Genomic DNA, 20,486 nt, shown 5'->3' with positions numbered 1-20,486 from the left:
AATGCAAGCAGTATACTAGTCTGTACCAGAATTGCACTTTTCTCTCTCTAACTCAAAACGTGTCAGACTTGAGGGTGAACACTTTATTGTATACAGAACTCGACACACGATCTTTGATCAGCAGAGACAAGTTATACAAAACGCAACCGGAGGTTTTGCTTAGCAACGATGAGCTTATGTGACGTAGGTCTCACGGTATCGATAGCGGCCGAAGTTACCAGAGGACTTCGAAAGAGCGTTAAAGAAAATTTGCTAAGCAATTCTAAATCTCAATGGTGTGAGGCTCTAAACTAGGAACTAAATGACAGCGTTAAGCAGAAGTTGCAAGTACCTGGCCAAACAGCTAACCCTGAGCTGTTTATTAGATGGAGTTACGACATGAGTGTCTCATTTGCTGGAACCAAAATGAAGAATTATGCGTCAGTGCACATGGGCAATAGCAAACGATAGTTGAATGCCGTACTGCACATACACTAAACAGCCATTTGGCTCCCAAAGTCTGATGTCGGTATAACCAGCTCTGAGCTAACGTAGAAAGTCTTGCACTTGCAGCTGGTGTCAAGAAAGATGCACCGCGGAGTTCTGAGAATGAACCCATGCACGTACACATTCTCAAACGGAAAATGCGAAACATTTCCGATTCTCACATTACGCCAGCAATAGTTGTTTGTTTCGTGTCGCGTGCACCCTCAAGGACATTTTTTCTGTAATGACTGAGAAAATCTGAATAATGTTACGTCTGCAGTTGACAATAGAAACGCAACTCGCGGGCAAGTTGAACCATGCAACGAATATCGAATCAGCAAAACACGGTCAAAATCCAGGCAACTTAAAATGCAGGTGCACACCCCGAAGGCAGCCTGTAGACGTTAGTGCAAGCTCGATGAGACTGTTTTTGACCTTTTCTGTTTTGCCCTCATGGTCTTGCCTCGATCAGTATTCAACAGACCCCAAAATTGTATTCTTCGCCCTTTAATACTCGCCCACCTTTCGTATTAGGTTATTGGACTTTTTTGTTATCAACTTCTCATAAAGTCAGTGCAACTCTCTAATCTTGTGAGATACGTATTGTTTACCTTAACTTGGTAGTTCATCAAATGACAAGATACACCATTTTCAAGATGTATTTTTTTGCGTTGGGGAGATATTAATTTATATAACGGGTTTTGCCCTTACCCAACGTATATATCAATAAACACTGTATGCTCAGTGCTTGTCCGAGAGCTTGCGAAAAAAGTCACAAGCTTACTCGGGTGGGACTCGAACCCATATATAAAGATACACCATGCTTTTCCATCAGTCTATGGCTTGTCACATTCCCTGGAGAAATCTCACCATTTTAGACATTTAACACTTCCCAGCAAGACCTTTGCTTTCCTGTCAATTGATAAAACATCAACACAAACTACACATGGATTGTATTTTCTTCTTAGGATGTACAGATTCAGTTGTGGCCACTAATTTGCCACCGCGACATTGGCAAGATCGCTGTCCTTGTTAAAGCTGGTATTTTGTTTGACCCCTAACTTCAACCTCCCTTTACAACTTTAGGGGGCAAAAATAGTATGGTGCCCCATGGTCTCCGTAATCAACTTCCATAATAATGAGATCGAATGGGAGGTGACACAAAGGACCGTGTAAGGCCAGGCATTCTGCCTCAAAGGAAAGCGGGTGACACTGTAACAAAAAATCTGCATTATCCCCCTTGAAAGACGAACGCAGAAAGTCAAAGTTATACGAGAGCGACATCGGAGTCGAAACGCCAAAGGGGAGCACATGTCGCTGTCAAGCAAGGGTGAATAGTGTGACCTTTTTACGCGCCCCTGATGCAGACGATAGCGCCACTGGTCTTGCAATGAACGTGAATATTTGGAGGGTTTAAGCAAAGTATCGTTTGCCCCTTTCGCCCGAAGGGGTCTATCATATTCTTTAGCCAATTACACCTTCTTTGTAGTGTGTAGCGACCAGATTAGTGCAATTACTGCGGTGTACAATTCTTGGCGTGTAATTGCTGCTCTTGATCGTATGTCAATTAATTCATTGCTAGTAAACTAGATAGGCTTGCGGTAGCATCATTCAGCTTATTCATTGCCGTTTAAAAAATTACCGATAACTTGTAAGTATGGTTCTGAAAGAATGGATAGAGCTTTTGAATCAATATTTGTTGGAATCACTTAAGTTATCTATAATCAGCTCCGTTGAGCCCTCCTTTATGAATGTACATTTTTGGTACAACATGGGGAGGGGGAAGGGATGATTATAGCAAAGATGATAAACAAATGATTCTCTAAACAAAATGGAAAACTTTATTTGTAAACTTAACACTTTCCAGAAAATTTAACATAATTAACTTGGCACAATTTGCTCAATTTTCGACATTATGACCTTGCTTTACAAAAATGGCTCTAACACCATAACCACTCATCCGTTATGGGTGCTCTTGGTGTCATGCTTCTTCTAAGAGGATTCCTCATTCACCCATAGCTATGCTTTAGGGTGGAAAATAGCCAAAATATGCTCGGACTTTTTTTGGGGGGGGGCACCCTGTAAAGGGGTGTTGCCAAAAACCACCCCGTCACATATCACTGTAGAATCCATCGTAAAATACCTTCCACCCATTGATGAAAGTTTGTGTTGTAAAACTGAGTTTCCCAGGCCACATTTTACCAAAGAAATACTTGGTTTGATTATAAATATTAACTAAAACTTAAATTCAGTCGTCTGTATAGTTCGCAGGTTTCATAAATTGGCCCTCGTTTGTCTGCTTAACTGCGTAATTTCACTCGTAAATAAAAAATGTTGCATTAATGTGGAATGGTACCATGGCAAGGGTAGATCGGGGAGGAGCAAATGCGGACACCACCCCCCCAAAAAACCACCATTGAAAGGCGATTTAGGGGCCTGTTTCATTCTTCTTTTCCTTCTAAAAGCGTGTAAAAAGCTCCAAAATGCAGCATTACCCCTTGTAAAGGCCTTTAAAGATTAAATGAAAAAAGGTTTTTGCCTCCCGTCCAGTCCTCACCAACCAACCCCCCCCCGTTTGCTCCCTAAGGTTTTGTTCTGGTTCTTCCATTGTACTATTATATGACCGCGGGATAAAAGTACATTAGTGTTTGTTGTCATGGCTTAACGAGGGGTCAAGAAAAAGTAACGGGAACCTGAGGAATGTGCCTTTTAATTATCATCATTCTTCACAATCGTCATTTTGAGCAGCACGATTTGCCATGATGAAATGTCATCACCATGTTTTAATTGCTTCGATTCTGTGGCATGATCTTTTGTATTTCCTCACGCCATTGAAACAGAATGTAACCATTCACACTTTCACCTCCATCAATTGTAGGTGTCTGCTCACGACAAAAGCATTATTCATTCAATACCGAGAGGGCTAAACACAGGCCTACGTCTCCGTGAAGAAAAATGAGTTTTCAGCATCTTGCATTTTTCAAATTGTATTCGAGTGGCTTTGTGTGTTGTCATAGCTAAACTATAAGTAAAATAATCTTCTTCGTGGATCCTGTCAGCTGTTTTCATCATCTCGCATTGTTACATTGTTTTAAGTTTGAGAAACAATTTCAAGATGGATTAAAAGAAGAATGGCTCGATATGAACCTAATTCAGCCATTATTCACCTTTAGCATTTTGACCTCAGAGAACTTTGCTCCCGTATCCGTGTAAACTTTGCAACATGTTCCACGCAATTTGCGGCAAGACCTCTCGGATTGCCCGCTGGCTCCGCCCAATTAAAGTGTGCCGCGTTGATTGACAGCCCCAGTTTCAGAAGACGCCGCTTCCCATTGGCCGCCGAGCCCGCGGCTTCGTTTCATCGCCAACCAATCAAAGCGGCAAGTCAAACAGTCACCGCCTACCGGTCTCTTTGATATGTGTCTGCCCAGTGAGGTGGAACGTCAGCGCGTGTCATGTCCCCGCATTCTTGCCCCACGGAGAATTCTCGTCAGAACATTGGTAGACTTCACTTCATGCGCAAAGTGTGTTCAGAGTTCCAGCCTCACCACTTGCTCTTGAAAATCCAGGAATTTTATTACGGCTGGAAAGACTGTGTGCTTTTTTGCGGGGGATTGTTTGGAGGTGGATAACTTACCGCGATCAGCTGTCTGGGGAAAATTTTGAACTGTTGAAGTTGTTTTGAGGTACTGGTACAACCTCCGGACAGCTGCGATGGATGCTAAAAAGTTACCGTATTGGGAGTTTTCGTGCCTCATTTTACTGTGCTTTCTGCCGGCCATCTCTAAGGCATCATGGATGTGAGTATAGCATACATCAAATTGATTTAGTACACAATTCTGATAGCTTTGCATGAGAATACATTTTAACCAATGACTTTCTGCTGAACGAGTTGATTTGTGACAAGTTTCCCTGCGCCCATCTATAGGCCCCTGTACCGAGTTTAACGCCCATAAACATTATTCGCCAGTAGACTCAGCTCAGTGATGCCCGTTACAGAGTAAACTCAGTCTGTACTTTGTATGATCTATTAAATCTGTCTTGTAAACCTGCTGGCTTTTCTCTCTGCTAATTTACGTGGTCTGTTCTCAAAACATGATCAAATTAAGTGATTTGCGTGAGATGTCTGGAGAGCCTGTCAGGTATGCGTCGTGCACGAATCCTCATGAACTATTTCGTCGTCAGGTAATTAAGGGTGAATCTGATAATCGTGTTTGTGTAAGGAAATGACCAACTTACTCAGTGTCCGCCACAGGCGTTCCGGTCTGCTGCTCGTGGTGGCATTTGAGAGGTAATTTTAGGTTTAGTAAAAGCAATCGTTTCCAGTTTTCCACCTTACGTTTTGGACTGGTGCATAGGGCGTGGGATTTCGAGAATGTGAGGGAATTCACGCCTCATGCACGGTCATGCGTGAAGTCGTGAGTTGAAGGGCGGATCCAGAACCGAATTTTTCGGGTGGGGGAGCACACTTTTTTGGTGCGGGGGGTTGGTGTTGATTTTTTTCACTTAACCTGTAATTGCCTTGCTAAGGCCAGGGTGAGGCTACATGTTGGGACTTTTTACACGCTATTGGAAGGAAGGGAAAAATAGACCAAAATCGCCTTTCTCTCATAAAATTGCACCGTGGGGATGGCCCCGTTGCCCCCCCCCCGGACCCGCCCTTACTTGAGTTTAGTGGTCCTCTGCCAGATGCGTGTTGTGCAGTGGTGGGGGTGTTACACTCTTTTAGGGGTCGTGTGGGGGCAAACTGCGGTGCGACGCGCCATCGACATAACTCAAGGTGGAAAAAACGCGCTAGTGCGTCAGTTCCAATTACTGCCGACTTTGTACAGAAAAACCATCAGTCGGTTTGAGCTGGGGCCGAATGGTTACCGTCACGGGAATTCGATTTGCCAATTTTATACCTCAGACAAACCATAATTTCATCAGGGGAACGAGGTTTCCGGGTTCAACATAGCTTAAAAATTGGTCACAATTTTTTCTTTTAAAGTAAAACATCACTACCGTTGATTATAACGTCATAGATGTTAATAAATGCTTTTGACCGGAATTCTTTCTTGTAACAAAGTCTTACATGTTATTTCACTTCGTTCGATCCATAGAGTTCTGTTTATTCACAGCGCCGATTGTGCCAAACATGATTCAGCGACCGCGATGTACGAGTTAGGCCTTAGACGGTTCCAAACGATGATTTATAATCCTGCACTTGTGAAATCAAATTTATTTGCAAAGTGGGATGAACAATTACGCAAACTGTGTTCAGTCGTCACGTGTTAATTTTATTATCAGAAAGTTTGATTTTTAGCTCGTTATCTTTACGTCAGTAGTAGACCCCTTTTCTTGAATAACTTTGTGCCTTATATGGTATTAGCATTTGTTTGGTGTTAGTCATGCCTAGTTATTAAATCGTCTGTGACGTCACGGGTATTTTCTCTCAACAAGCACAATTTGGGCTGCCCGAAAATGAAGATTTACAAGACAAGTGCATTGAAATTAAACATTTGGGCAAAGTTTTTTTTTCACAATACACAACAGTCTGATGTCCCCCCACACACTTGAAAATTTATTTTGCCAAATTGATTTCAATTTTGCTGATTTTTCCATCTTTCTCACAGGTGGCTCGGCATAGCGTCTCTTGGTACCGTCAACCAGCCCAGCGATACAAACCCACCGGCCAGCAGTAGCCCCGGCCTCGCACGGACGCAGCCGACTACCCTGGGCCAGTCTGTGTGTTCCCTCGTGCCCGGACTGGCTCACGAGCAGCGTACCGTTTGCGAACAGAGACCCGAGGCCATACCGGTGATCGGGGCGGGGGCACGGCTGGGCATCACCGAGTGTCAGAGGCAGTTCCGGGACGAGAGGTGGAACTGCACCATTCATGATCAGGAGCAGAACGCATTTGGAAAGGTCCTCAAAACAGGTAAGCTCGAATTACCAAACATTAAATTCCAACTGACTGGTACTAACCAGAGGTATTAAAATTTGGGGATAAGTTGACCCATTGCCACCTGGTATAACAAGACAGTGACTTTTTAGCTGATTTTGGCCTCCTCATACTTAGTAATGTGGCAAATTGTCACGAGACAAAATCTCTACTCATATGATACATGCACAGCTCGTGCATCATATACCAAACCCCACGAAAGATTCCCTTTGGCCAGCTGGCGTATCTGTGACGCTTTATTGACTGACTTAACGCTTCATGTCCTTAACTGGACAGGTTTTCTCTTAATGCGCTTGCTTTTTCCTCCCCTCTTCTTCCACTGTCCGTGGTCCATCCTTCGGGGCGGCAGACACAACAGTTGTCTAGTCAGAGAATTACTCGGGCCGTACCCCCAAGGACACCAATCTGTGCCAGCGAAGCCGCTCAAAGGGCCCGCCGCAACTGCCTCAATCGTACAGACAGATCCCTTCTTCCCATTAAACCCTACATAAAAAGATGTGTGCGGTCATCATTTTACACCCGTGCAATTTTTGTTCTTTTGCATTTGTGAGGAGAAGAGCCGCTCTAATCGCAAAGCCTTATTCACCCATTAGTGAAACCCGACAGTTTCTTTTGGGGATCACTCCGTCATAATATTTTCTCAAGGTCTCAGGCTGCGCGAGCCCAATTGGGCGGCGAGAAGAGCAGTTTTGTCAGGTATCATCTCAGGGAAATGATGCACATGCAGTCTCGCACTTCGGCACTTTACATTGCTACTCATATCTTTCACGTGGTTAAAAATACACTCTTACTGCCTTGAGTAGTGTCCACGTGCCAGTAAGTGACACTCAATATTTAAAGTATGAAACTCAGTGCTCAGTTGTACAAAGAAGACTCGTAGAATGCTACTTTGTGCCCATTCATGAGGGTGCCCATGTCTTCATATAACCATGGAGGAACTCGAAAGCACTCATATTTGCTGACAAACTAATCGTTGTTATGGTGTCATCCAAACTGGTGTGCGGAGAAACCTTACCGGACTTATCCTTTGAAAACTCAAACTGATTTGTTAGGAAATCATTTCTTACTCCTCATTGATCTAGAATATTATGTTCATTGGGAATTGCGTCTTGAGAATTACGTTCTGTTCTTTTATCGCACTTCATGTGACACAGTCGATAAACGTGCAAAAATTCCAATTGTCTCTTGCGTCAGTTTCCCTTCAAGCGGTGTAATGAATAAGGCTTGAAACAATTCAACCTCTCACCAAACAACGCGATCCAAAAGAATGACGTGTGATCATTATCCCAAGTCCAAATATTTACCCAGCTAATTAAGCTATAAAAAAGGAACACGTTCGCGACATTTGGTTTTGGTGTGCCCAATCAAACCATCGCATGTTCAGGTTGCATTGCTAACTAGTCATTTTCATTTCTAGATTATTTGTCCTTGTTAGAAATGAAACTATCATCCGTTCGGATTGCCCAAATGCCTGGTCGCTGACCTCCATAGGCCCTATCATGGGGATTGAAATTATCCGTCCCTGTCTGTTTTAGCGCCCAACGCTATCACAGTCCCACCTCGTTCCTTTCTTTGATTCACTCTGCATCATCGGTGTGGGATAATCTCTTCATAGGCCCCACCATGTTTAATACCTTGGCCCCATTGGGAATCATGCCGGTCGGGGGATCAAAGGAGGAATATTTGTCCTGACGTCCTTTGCCCAGATCAGCTTTTGCCAAAGGTCATTATAAAAAGGTGTTGATTATTTATTTTGACCTAATCGTCCCCTAAACCCCTTGTCGGCTTGTCGTCTTTCAATATTTCGTTGATCCTTTCCCCTGGCCGAGCTCTTCAAAATCAGACAGACGAGGAGGTTTGGTGCGGAATAGAGGCTTTGCGTGGTAGCCATCTTGTAAGGCAGTTCTTTCGTTCTACAGGGAAACCTACTTTGTGCATACACTGTGGAACAACAGCACTGGCCTGCAAGATGGCAGCCATGCAAACCCTCCGTACAGACTGCCCGCAGTTGCAAACATCGTGTGCTTTCAATCGTGCACATTTTGTAGAAAAAAAGGAAAAAGGAGGGAATCGGTTCTCAGAAAAGTTGGCCGCCAGTACTGGCCGCCAAAAGCCAACTGGACTCCGAATTCAGTATTAGTTTCCACACAGCTGAGAGAGTTAGCGTATAAGGATGGAACTTCAAGGTTTGCTGATTTTTTGGTGTTTCCGTCTGGCTTTTTGTGAGAAGGAGAGGCTTTTTTAACACGTAAAAAATGGTTGGGTGTAAATATTCATGAACGTTATATGTGCGCTGTAATTTCAGAACATGTGATTTTGGGAAGCTAAGCAACCGTACCATTTTTTCACTTGCACTTTAACTTCAGATGGTTTGTTTATACTCTACATTGCGGATCCTGGGATTTTGTTTAGAATATTCTCTCAAAATATTTCTTTTTCCCTGAAATGCAAAACAATATGAACGCTAACAAAAGCAGATTGGGTCTTAGCAATTTAAACTAAAAAACAAAGAAACAAACAAACAAAGAAACAAACACCCCAACACCCCAACAACCCAACAAAACAGAGGGCTAGTTTCTGTCAATCATTTTGCCGATTGAGTCACTCCACCAGCCCGTCAAAGTAATCAAAATCAGTCATCTGGACAACAGAATGACAGTAACTAATGGTGTCAGGCGGGACCTTTCCAGCTCCCTGTTTGGGCATTTCTTTTTGTCTGTCTACCGAAACGGGACTTGCAACGAAAACACAACCTAGCTGATCATTTTCCAAATCCAAACAACCCGACTGTGTTCGACAACATGCCCGGAAGCAACGTGCGGGATCGGGTGAGCGCCTGGCCTGACATATGGCGTTTCCCGTTCCTTAAATCTCAGATATCGGAGAACCAAAATCATAATTGTGTTCGATCTCCGCGACACTCACACATACCAAAGGCTGAGTGTGACAGACATTAGGGGCGAGTAATGTAGCCCTCCAATTACAGACTGTAATTTCATCGGCTCGCGTTTTAGTTGGTTAAGTCTTGTGGGCTGTGTGGATCGGCGCGACCTGGAAATTCCGGAACTGGACCAGACTGTGCGATTCATTGGGTCGTCACGGATTTCGGAACTTGTCGTCAAAGCCTAAACTCTATAAAAAATATATATATATATCGGGTCAGATGTTAAGACTCCTTCAGACTCGACCGCTTGGCGGAAGCAGACGGTTTTATCCCTTTCCGGTCGCACTAAACCGGTAACGGATTTTGTACCCGTATTCAGCTTTTTTCTCTAAAACCTTGCGAATTTAAAGGATTCTTGAAAAAGAAAATTGAGGATGAGGGCAAAGCCCAAGAAGTCGTGAGCGGGGCTCAGAATCCATCAATTTCAACTCTGGAGGTATTAGCCTAGAAAATTCCGGAGCGTTGTTGTAGCTGCACCAGAGTATTACCTCAATTTCTCCTATGTAAACAAAGGAAGAGTTCGTTGCCATATTTAATCTTATCATACACGGTTTGGCTGATGGGCTTGAAAATTGGATTTGGCGCGGGAGACATGTCGCTTGGAGGGTTTCCGCAGTTGTAACAACCACCAATTGATCTCTGACCAAGACGTCACCCGCGGTGTCTCCTGTGAACTTGGGAGTGCAGAAAGATGATCTCGTGATTGCCCAGGTGAAATATCTAGAGGTATATTGTCAACATAGGATGAGGACGATAGGACAAGGTCACGCGCTCAAGGACAGTGGCAACCACGAAACTAATTTCGTAATGATGTAAATCGTATGGCTGACGGTGATCTGGGGTGATGGTGTCGATTGTCTTGCCCGTCCCATGTTCACAGGTCTATCAAATCCTCACAGGTCCTTCAAAAGTCATCCAGTTTCCAATCAAGTAGCGGGCTCTCCAAATGTACTGCAACTAATTGGGCATCAATGGAGGATCTTTGGGCGGGGATGGGGCACGTAACGGGGGCCATTTTAGTCCCCTTGATGTGACCCAACTTGTCATTTGACTTATGATTGGCTGTGGCTGACTCCACTGCAAGTTAGGACGAAGGTGATCGACCATGGGGATGATGGACGATTTTGTCGACTAAGCCTATTACTGAAGATGCTTCACTCATTTTTAAATTCGTCTTCTCTCTTTTTCCCCTCTTTCTGTTTCCTTCTTCTGTGATGTGAACAGGGAGTCGGGAGACGGCCTTCGTGTACGCCATCACCAGCGCAGGCGTGGTACACGCCGTCACCAAGACTTGCAGCCTGGGAAACCTGACAGACTGTTCCTGCGACGAGTCGCGCAACGGGATGGTCAACGCCGAAGGCTGGCAGTGGGGCGGCTGCAGCGATAACCTTGACTACGGCATCCACATCGGCAGGCAGTTCGTGGACGCCGGGGAGGTGCGAAGGGACGAGGAGGAAGGAAAAAGCAGCCGGGTCCGAGGCGCAATGAACCTGCACAACAATGAGGTTGGAAGACAGGTGGGTGAAATAGCAGTCTTCAACTTGGCTTAATGCACAGTCAGTGGCGTAACTACGGGGGCGCTGTAGTGGATGTTCTCAATCGCACAAGTTCCCTGTTTGAAATCTTAAAGCTTCAGTTTATTGCTGTCAGTGCTTCTTTCAAAAGGAAGGGTGTCATCCGTAGAAGATTAGTTTTGGTAATTTTAAGAAATTAGGGGTCCAACAGTGTGACATTTTGTGTCCCTGTTACACCTGACCCGTGTCATTTGACATGGAAATATCACTGGAATTAATTGCAAACTATTACTATTTGTTTGACAGGTAATTTGCATAAATTCATCACTCTTCGAAATCAGAAAATGTGTTCTGAACTTACAAAATCGTATGTCAGATGTGACAGAGACACGAAAAAAATGGACCCCTAATTTCTGGAATAACCCTTATACTTCTGAGGCACATTGCAAATAACCGCGGAGTTAACTGTAACACCAATGACGCTAGACATTTTCCTCCTGTGTGTAAACATGAATACATCCCCCCCCTCAGTTTCCCTGCTCTAAGGCAACGCCCCTTATGGGCCTCATCTAGTTTTCTATCCATTCGTTTTGCTTCCTTGATTGTCTCTTGAGCGATCCCATGCGGTGCTACAAAATGTAAACAGTTTTTCCAAGCATTCACAATCCGCAAACAAGTAGGTATGTTTTCCTTTGTAATCGCCCTATAGACTTTTTAAAGAGGTCATAAAGTGTAAGGCTGTAAAAATCTCAAAGCCTTGAAACTGTGCCATCTTTGTCTGGAAAATAGCATGCATCTGGGTACACACTGGTTGTCGGTCGTCTTAACGAACCAAACTGGGCTATTTACAATTAACTTTAAAGTGAGTCGGCAAGTTGATGGTAAAGAAGCGCCAATTATCAGTCTATCAAGGCTTGAATTCTTTGGAGCCACGTCTCATCCAGGGACGCTTGGGAAAAATAAAGGAACTCTTCTCCATTTCGGTTCGAAACAAAAGGTCCGTGAGTTCCACTTTTGTCGCCAGTAGGTTTTCCTACTTCTGACCTACATACCACTTGCCTAACTTTTACTAAACAGAGTCAGGATTATTTCCCTGGAAGTCAATTTTAAGTTTTGTTAACGTGAAAAAAATGACACCCGCCTATACACTATACTTGCCAACTGAAACAATTGCTTTGTCCGCAGTAGGTTTGCCCTTTCGGGGTGGTTCATGAGTGGTTACATCCTCCATCCTGCATACAACACGAAAAATGCAGTTTGAACGCTGGTTCGTTATTGGCAAGAAAGCGTATATCGCGATTTTGTTACGTTGGATAAAAGGTTTACGCTATATGAATTCGCAAAAGTTAAACGCATTTCGACTCGGTGATTTTTTTTTCCACCGCAAGTGTTTCGTGACGTCAAATTTGCTTTGTTTCGGTATTTCTCCTGAAGTATGAGCCGGCCTTAACTTGAGAAGAGCAGCCTTCTTCCATCCATTTTTTATGATTTGTGCAAACACTGCGGTATCCCTCATTATGGGCTAGGCAATGTTTGCTGATGTCATCGTCGGCACATTTAAAGCCAAGGGGCCCCAGACAATTACCGGACCTTATCAGTTGGCCGCATACCTATATTCCTCCCGGGGATGCGGCGATTCGGTTTAGACAGCTGCGCCATGCCAGGACATTTTTACTGCATGTGCGTTTAAGTTAGAAATACAATCATGTACATGTATTTAGACAGAGGTTGTAAACGAGAAGCAGAAATTCCGACTTCCGTTTTTTGACTTTCCAACGACATCAGGTGTACGCAGTGCCATAACAAACACCCAAGCTCTCAGAATGTTAAGGAGAACAAGAACTTCCCCATAATTGCCCCAATTTCCGCCAATGCAAACTCGGACCCCATTCAGCACAGGCTACCCTAGATATTATAAACTTAGTTTAGCCGACATATTTTGCACTGTGTTCTAAATGGTTCAACAGGTGCTTCACTTCTTAGCTTTGTCGAGGCTAGCCTTTACCGAGAAATGGATATTAATATCTGCATCCGATGGTCATTCCATTTTATGACTAACTCTTCTTTCAAACCCAAAAGGGAAACCGCTGCTGAAGCCTCGAGTCATGACAGCATTTTTCATTGTCTTGACTGAGCTTACCTGGCAACAACCTCACGGTCACATGCAAATCGGTTCACAAAAAGGCGCAGCGTTTCGCCAAGCCTGGCTCTGTCACCACATCTGAGAGCTTCGCACCTTGTTGCGAGATAGCGATATCTGCTAAGCACCTTCACATTAACCACGATAAAGACTGTTGACAGGGTGGATTAACACGTTCTAAGCACAGGATTAAAAAATCAAAGCGCACGTAGAAATCAGCCGAGTTCCCGTAAAATTAAAGACGTCACGGACATGGTTTCGTCTGAATTCACCTTACCTGAAAAGTTATTGAAAAAGTGTCCCTGCAAGGAAGGGCCCTAAAAGAAATTTCGAATCCAGACCCCTTGGTGTACCGGTATGTGATGTGTGTGTATTCGATGATGCTCTCCTCTGAACTCTAAACAATTTCAATAAAATACAGTTATCACCAGTGGATAACTTTTAAAAGTAATATTCAATTTAATGACAGGATTTGGTATGGGCCCAAACGTATTGTTTTGCACTTTCAACCGGCGCCTTCCGTAGCATTACTGTTGTCACCCAGTTGCGTGTGCTTGTCATCATGATCCCTTTATGTGACAACGTATTTACCTTTTCAACCAGCAGAAAAAGAAACATCGCATGCAATACATGTACTGTGAAAGCCTCCTAAACCTCAAATACCACGATGAACGATACCACTGTTGACTTTCAATATCGCGCAAAAATGTGAAACCAGTTCACCTACCGCAAACGCCACCTCGTAAATGAAGCAAACTCTCCAAATAGGTCATAAATTATCCACTGGGCTGTTGCTCGCCAGCAAGGTCATTCCATCTCCGTCCCCCCCCCCAGCCACCGGTCATAAAATCACGGGGCCGGTGAGGAGAGGTGCCGGAGTCTATTGTGAGGGGAGATCCCAGATTATCAGGGTATAATAATTGGTGCCGACTCGGGCCATTGTTGCGGAATAATGAACGGGCAGCTGATGCCGTAATTACAACAAACGTGAGGGGATCCACGGAATAGAAATGACTTGTGAGCCGTCGCCAACAGTATAGACAAGACCAGACAGTACTGGTCTGTGGGAATGCTGTTAACTGGTCATTTATCAATCCTGACAAGAAGACGGACTTGTAATTGTCACTATAATTAAACCAAACAACCCCATTTTGATTTTTTTGTTAACAATGCAGTTTGTTCTAGGTCTGTTGCTTTTTCTGAATGATTAAAATGCCTCAAAAAGCCGATTGGTTATCAATATCATGTAAGAAAACCAAGTGACGTAGAGGTGTTCTAAAACTGCTTCCCCCAACTGACTTCAATGCAGCCCCCTGCTAAATTGGTCCCTCCTCTTCGCTGAGGATCAATTCCATGGTAACTGAGATTTTCGTTCGTACAATAACATTTAATGTCAAAAGAGCAAACTCATATGACAGGCACGTAAGCAGATTTTTTGTGTTGTTCATTTGCGGTAAACATTCTGGCTGAATACCGTCAATTTGTAACTGATTTTCCGAGCATTAAAGGAATTCAATTTTTCCCCCCAGCTATCGAGTTGCAATTTCCCAGTGGGTGCCAAGGGCGACCTCAAGTTGATAACCAATCTCATACTAACTGACGCTTGAGATGTCTGCCAATTACGCGCAGCGTGAGCGCGGTGAACCCAACGCCGCTCAGCGGCGGTCCGACACGGTCCTGAAACAACACCGCTAAATTGAAACAGTACACGGCGCTGCTCACAGTGTTTGACTTTCCCGCTGGAGTTATATCCAACTTGTTTTTGTCCCCTCGAGCTGTCACTACTGCTTACAATTACGGGCTCAGGATGTTTCCAAACAAAGTATCTTTTTTTGTCTGGTTAGCCTGACAATTTGCGGAGAAAGGAGCTCTCCATTCGAAATTTATCCTCTTCGTTATTTGGAATCGGATGAGGGCAAAAGGTGACTTCGCCCCTGTATAAAATTCAAAATTTGTCATGAAAACGACGCTTGGCATGCCCATGGAGGGGCATAGCGCATGCCTGTGTAGGTTACAGCCCTATAAACATTATAATTTTTTCACTGCATTCTCTGTAAGGTGTTTCATCACGATTATTTCACATGTCTGAAAATCCTGTGGTATTTTTGGCCTTACCAGTACTAAGATTGCTCCTGACTGAGTTGGGGCACCATTGAGATGAACGACCGGCTGCACCTCAGGGTTTGTCAGTGAACTCTTTTTTTTTTTTTTGGATAAATGGTTATTTAATCTAGATATAGGTACTGCATTTTCTGAGCCGTGAAATCCTGCACCCTTTTCTGTGTGGCACGCACAGACGAAAATATCCCCTTTGTTGTTTCATTTTATCTGATGACATTTTGAAAGGATGGGTCGACTGTAGTTAATCCGAAATATTTAATAGGTCTGACAAAACAACTCTTTTGGACTTATTATATGTATGTATGGGGAGAGTTTATATTTGTGCACAACATGGACACGTGAGCGCCCGCCCTTGTAAGGTCCCTAGGTCCGTAACTGAAAGAAAAGTTGACAAGACACGGAAAGGCACGCTGATCCCTGTGTGGTCCAGTCAGTGAGCGGACATGGCTAGGCTCCGTTACTCATCAAAGGCCGGAGCTTGTATGACATGCTTTTTTAATGTGTGCAAGCCAGGTGCCTAGAAATTGTGTGTTCCCTGACAGGCCTGGTTTCCGCACCTGCTACATTGTGTCGCTACATTGGGAGGAATGTGGCGTGTGACGAAACCTTTCTTCTGTCTCCCTTTTGATGTCGTCGCAGAGTGGATTAGTCTGTGGAAGTGATTGTCCTCTCGTCAGATAAGTTACGCTTGGGACACCTGCAGCTGAGGGATATGTTTTCAGACTTTTCTCCTGCTTGGAGTTGTTGGAAGGGCACAGAGTGTTACCCTGGAATTGAGTTGCTATTTTAGTGGGTTTTTAGGTCTGATATTATCAAGATATGGGCCCCCACTAGGCCACGTCAATCTCTTCTAGGAAACAAGTTTGAAGAAGTTGCGGGTCACAATTGCTGTTAGTGTTAGCTGCTGTCGTTCAATTGTGTACGATCCACTTCATAACCTAACTTGTTTAGGCCATATGGTGGCGCTGTTAGTTCGTTTTGCCACAGCCTGATCCACAGGGGGAAAAATCGCTGCCCTGGTTGGCAAAAACCCGCGGAGAAAAGCGGAACACAGGAAAAAACCAGCTTGATGGGGTCCTTAATCTCATCAGTCTTGATGGCATTTTGTGCATCAGTATTCTCGTATTTTGCATAAATGATAATTAAACGATCAACGCTATTGACGTCACAAAGTGCACATCTTCACACTAGCAGGTCCGGTGGCAACAGGGGACATGTCTGTGACTCGCTTAAGCTCGTAAAAACATGTTTAGCACCACTGCTCTGGAAGGGCACAAAAGGTTGCTTAATTTCCAAATTTCTCTCCCCGAATCTATTTTTAGCCCATATTTTCGTGTCTGTAAAGCGGACAGACACAGTGACAACCCATCTGTCCCTATCTATATGAAATCTAACAGTTGGCCTCCGGGCGTCTGTTTTATTATTGGCCTATTAGATTTAATTTAGCCGACGAACAGTCATCCAATTCTACTCGAGTTCACCTAAAGTTCATGTGGTTAGGCACCAGTGACTGGTCATTGTAAACGTCACTCCAAGATGACCTCTGTTCCGATCTAATACCTTGCTACCTTCTAGAAATCGGAACGTGAGTTCACACGCTGTACATGTACAGTCGAACACATACATGTACATGTACATGTAAGAAGAGCACTGATAACATATGTTGATAACAAGGCAACTTGTTGGTCCCACGTTTGTGTGTTTCTTTGTTTTCTACAACTGATAATTCAAGGCACCTGTTGCAAGAAGTTCGAAAGTCAGAAGGACCTTGTAACAGTGCTACCGTTATTACTGTCACACCAGTTTGTTGGCCCCTGTACCATCAACAGTAATTACACGTACACTGCTGATCAAGGACAATTTACGGGCACGGTAGACCTTGGGATTAAATAAGGATAATACAAAAGTTTTTGGATGTCTACACCCGCGTATGGATATTGACTTATTAACATAACATTGTTCTGTACGTCTCTGCTGATCACCAACAGGATTCCAGATCCCCAGAACTTCAGAGTTCCTGTCCCACGGCCTCCGGTGATTCTTTTGTTGATGATGGTGGTGCCATGGAGGACACCGGTTTGCCACATTAATTGTAATTTTCTTCTTACCTTTGTAGATGATCCAGCAGCTCATGTCCAGACAGTGTCGATGCCACGGGGTCTCGGGCTCTTGCACTGTCAAGTCCTGCTGGAACACCATGCCGGACTTCCTGGTCGTGGGCGACCACCTCAAGAAGCGCTACCAGCGGTCGGTGGAGATCCTCAACAGGCCCAGCAAGCGTCGGCTCCGGCGGAAGGACCGCGCCCAGCGTAAAGCACCCATCGGTCGCGACGAGATGGTCCACCTGGAGCGCTCACCCAACTACTGCGTGCGGGACCCGAGCAAGGGGATCATGGGCACGTTGGGGAGGGAGTGCAACCGGACCTCGGACGGGGCCAGCAGCTGCGACTTGCTGTGCTGCGGAAGGGGTTACAACACCCAGGAGGTGCGCCTGGTAGAGCGATGCGACTGCAGGTTCATCTGGTGCTGTGAGGTCAAGTGTAGGATCTGTGAGACGGTGACAGACCTGTACACGTGTAAATGAGGATGCAGTCTTCTCTCCTAGCGAAGAAATGGCAGAGACATTTCCTTAGTCACAAGACGGAGCAATAAAGACTTTAGCTCTTGTTTATACGCAGCAGTTGGAATGGCCTTGAAAAACTCGGCCACACCCTCAAGTCCCATGTCAAATCTGTCGTGAGATGGATAGGGGTATGTGGGGAAAATAGGTTCCCCCATGACAATGGGACAAGACGAAAAACGAAAGCAATATGAAAGAAATGAAAGGAAGAGAAGCAAACTGAGTCACTATTTAAGCCACTTTCTTTGTGAATATTATAAAAGGTGTCTGTATTGTAATTTCAAGATTTTGTTTAACCTGCGTCACTTTTTGGACCAGCTTTTTCAATGGCCAAAGTTTGATTTTGTGCCAAATACACGTTTCATCCAGGACACACGCAAAGCTCGACTTATTAACCGTACACATGGGCACCAGAGATACCCCAGCCAATAAGCACGGAATCACAGTGTTTTGGTTCAAGGGCCCCCAAATTTCCCTTTCCTCATTTCCACAATAACTCGTCGGGTGCCCAGCAGAAGGGCTTATTCAAGTGAACTTACGCCCTTTTGCTGGGAAGCATGATCACAGCAGAAAAAAATGTTCCCGGCGAAAGGGTGTAAGAAACACACTCTCTTTATTTAGTAAAAACGGATATAATTTACTACAAAATCAACCTGGGCTGTACAAAGAGCAACCTTTGAACAACTTATTAAAGGACTTGGGCATTTTTTACTTTTGAATTTTGTAATGCTTGTCAGTCATACATAGTGTTCGGGAATTTGTAAAAAAAATGGTCCTTGCAGTCTATCCCCGGACTTTTGAAAAATGAGTTTTTACCAACTTAATACTTATTTTGAAATATCAAAATACCTTTTGCATTTATTATTATTTAGCTCGTACCGTTACCAGAATGTCAACATTTTATTTTTAAGTAATGGTAGTGAGTAGTCATTGTACAGAGAAACTTGTAAATTATTTTGTAATAAAAATGTCCATGGTATTAAAAAGCATCAACATTAGAACAGAAATGAATGGATTGATTCTCTTTGAAGCGACTGCTCTATTCAGGTGTGCTGTGTCCCCCCCCCCGTTTTTTTAGACCAGACATTGATCTGTGAATCATGTGTGAAAGGGGACAATCTGGGGCAGTCGAGGGAGGGGTTGTGGGGTGTCTACATCCGTGGTTGATTCAACACTGAGGGAGGTTAAAGACATCTTCACATTTCTGCACAGTGGAACACCTTGGGGCACAAGCGTGTGACCCGGACGCGCAAACGGGGGGGGGGGACTGCTCGACAGGCTCGCCTTTTAGCCCCAACAAAGGCTCAGTGTAAGAGACGGGCGCTAGTCGATCCGGCCCGGTGTTCTCAACTTCCTGATTGATACGTGCCGTTGTTCAGACACGCCTTCCGACAACAGCTCTTTTTATGGGGGGGGGGTCTGATTGGCAGTAAACCGTCGGATTTCGTCTACTTGTACACTTAAAATTGAACTTAAGTAAAACAGATAAAACGTGGACTCTAAATTTAGGCCTACTTGATGTTGTGGAATGTAGAAAGATCACTTGAGAATTAGCGTTTGCATAACAACATAATAACCAAGGAAGATGAGAACATTAAGGATTAGGATTAGGCGAATACGGTTTGAAGTAATGATACTGACATGTACTTCCAAGAACACCGCCCTACTATGTGATTAAGTGTATACTTCGTGCGAATTGGGTCGTCGCAAGTGAATTTGTCAACACCCGTTGGACTTGCGCCGGAGCCTCGTGAAACTGTTTCAGAAATATCCGAAAGTTATTCCTACACGTTAACATGCAGGAGTCCCACGCAAGGTGCGATCGGTTCACGTTACGCCAAATGCCCATAAAAAAAAAAACTACGTACCACATCTCGTCAAAAATTATGAACTTCGACATAAAGAGGGAAGGATTTTAAAGCGTACCACTTCTTTGCCAGAAACAGAAAGAGAGAAAATACTCATTAAGATCAACGAAATGCTACTTGGCTGAGAAACAAACAAGCAAACAAACTTTGGACAGTGTGTTTCGGCTACAAGATAATGAAGCAAAGATTTACAAGTGAGCATTTTTCAGAGTTGATGGCTGATTTTTAAATATTCTTTTCTGGCTTGCAAACACCGCCTTACTGAACGGTGTTGGTCAAAACGCTAGGAATCACTGGAAGCTACCTCTCTTATTGATGCCTGCGTTATGTAGTGCGCACCAGCCGCGGTACCAGATCACCATGGTAGTAAAATCTGTGCAATTAGATCTTAGATCTACAAATAGGGTGGGGGCTCGATCTGAAGCCGATGGGGACGAGGGAGGCGATTACACGCTTTGACGTTTATACGTTAAGATCGCCAAAAGAGGGCGCTATTGCAAAGCGACCAACATTGATTTTTTTTTATCGGACAACCTCAGCAACGAGACTGAATCAAAACAAAAGGTTGTGGTAAGGCCAGCCTGTCGCTATATGGCCTAGAGATGGCTTCACACATTCTTAATAATTCCACAAAGGGCGCCAACATCATAAGTAACATTCATTTGTTAATCTCTAGCTGTGTTCGAATCGGTCAGCATGTGGAGCTAGGTTTATGTCTGCGTCATCGTCCATGACGCATGGACGCATGGCATGACGCATGACACAGGAGGTGCACATGTTGATAACAGACATGGCTGCATCTTCAGCCTCCGGAAGCCCATGTGTTTGGTATTTGATGGTCAGTAAGAACAGTATGCAAGCATGACTAAA

The 20,486-nt window shown here is 44.2% G+C and overlaps 1 protein-coding gene across 1 annotated transcript; it reads left to right on the top strand.

Moving 5' to 3' along the window:
• Window positions 1-3,927: 3,927 nt before the first annotated feature.
• On the top strand, window positions 3,928-18,753 carry wnt16 (Wnt family member 16). Its single transcript, XM_022248329.2, has 4 exons — window positions 3,928-4,265; window positions 6,081-6,385; window positions 10,578-10,870; window positions 17,245-18,753. Exons 1-4 carry the CDS (start codon window positions 4,180-4,182, stop codon window positions 17,710-17,712), a joined length of 1,152 nt encoding a protein of 383 aa, XP_022104021.1. The 5' UTR covers window positions 3,928-4,179; the 3' UTR covers window positions 17,713-18,753.
• Window positions 18,754-20,486: the final 1,733 nt, after the last annotated feature.

This window comes from Acanthaster planci, linkage group LG04, assembly GCF_054643075.1.
Source record: "Acanthaster planci isolate LZ-2023a linkage group LG04, COTS_SCS, whole genome shotgun sequence".
Taxonomy (NCBI): Eukaryota; Metazoa; Echinodermata; class Asteroidea; order Valvatida; family Acanthasteridae; genus Acanthaster; species Acanthaster planci.
The sequence above is the reverse complement of the archived record's forward strand: the minus strand, read 5'-3'. Positions and strand labels throughout refer to the sequence as shown.

Coding starts and splice junctions, on each gene's coding strand:
- wnt16 (XM_022248329.2), top strand. CDS start 4,180: ATGGATGCTAAAAAGTTACCGTATTGGGAGTTTTCGTGCCTCATTTTA. Junction 4,266..6,080: donor ATCTCTAAGGCATCATGGAT/GTGAGTATAGCA, acceptor TCTTTCTCACAG/GTGGCTCGGCATAGCGTCTC. Junction 10,871..17,244: donor ACAATGAGGTTGGAAGACAG/GTGGGTGAAATA, acceptor TTACCTTTGTAG/ATGATCCAGCAGCTCATGTC.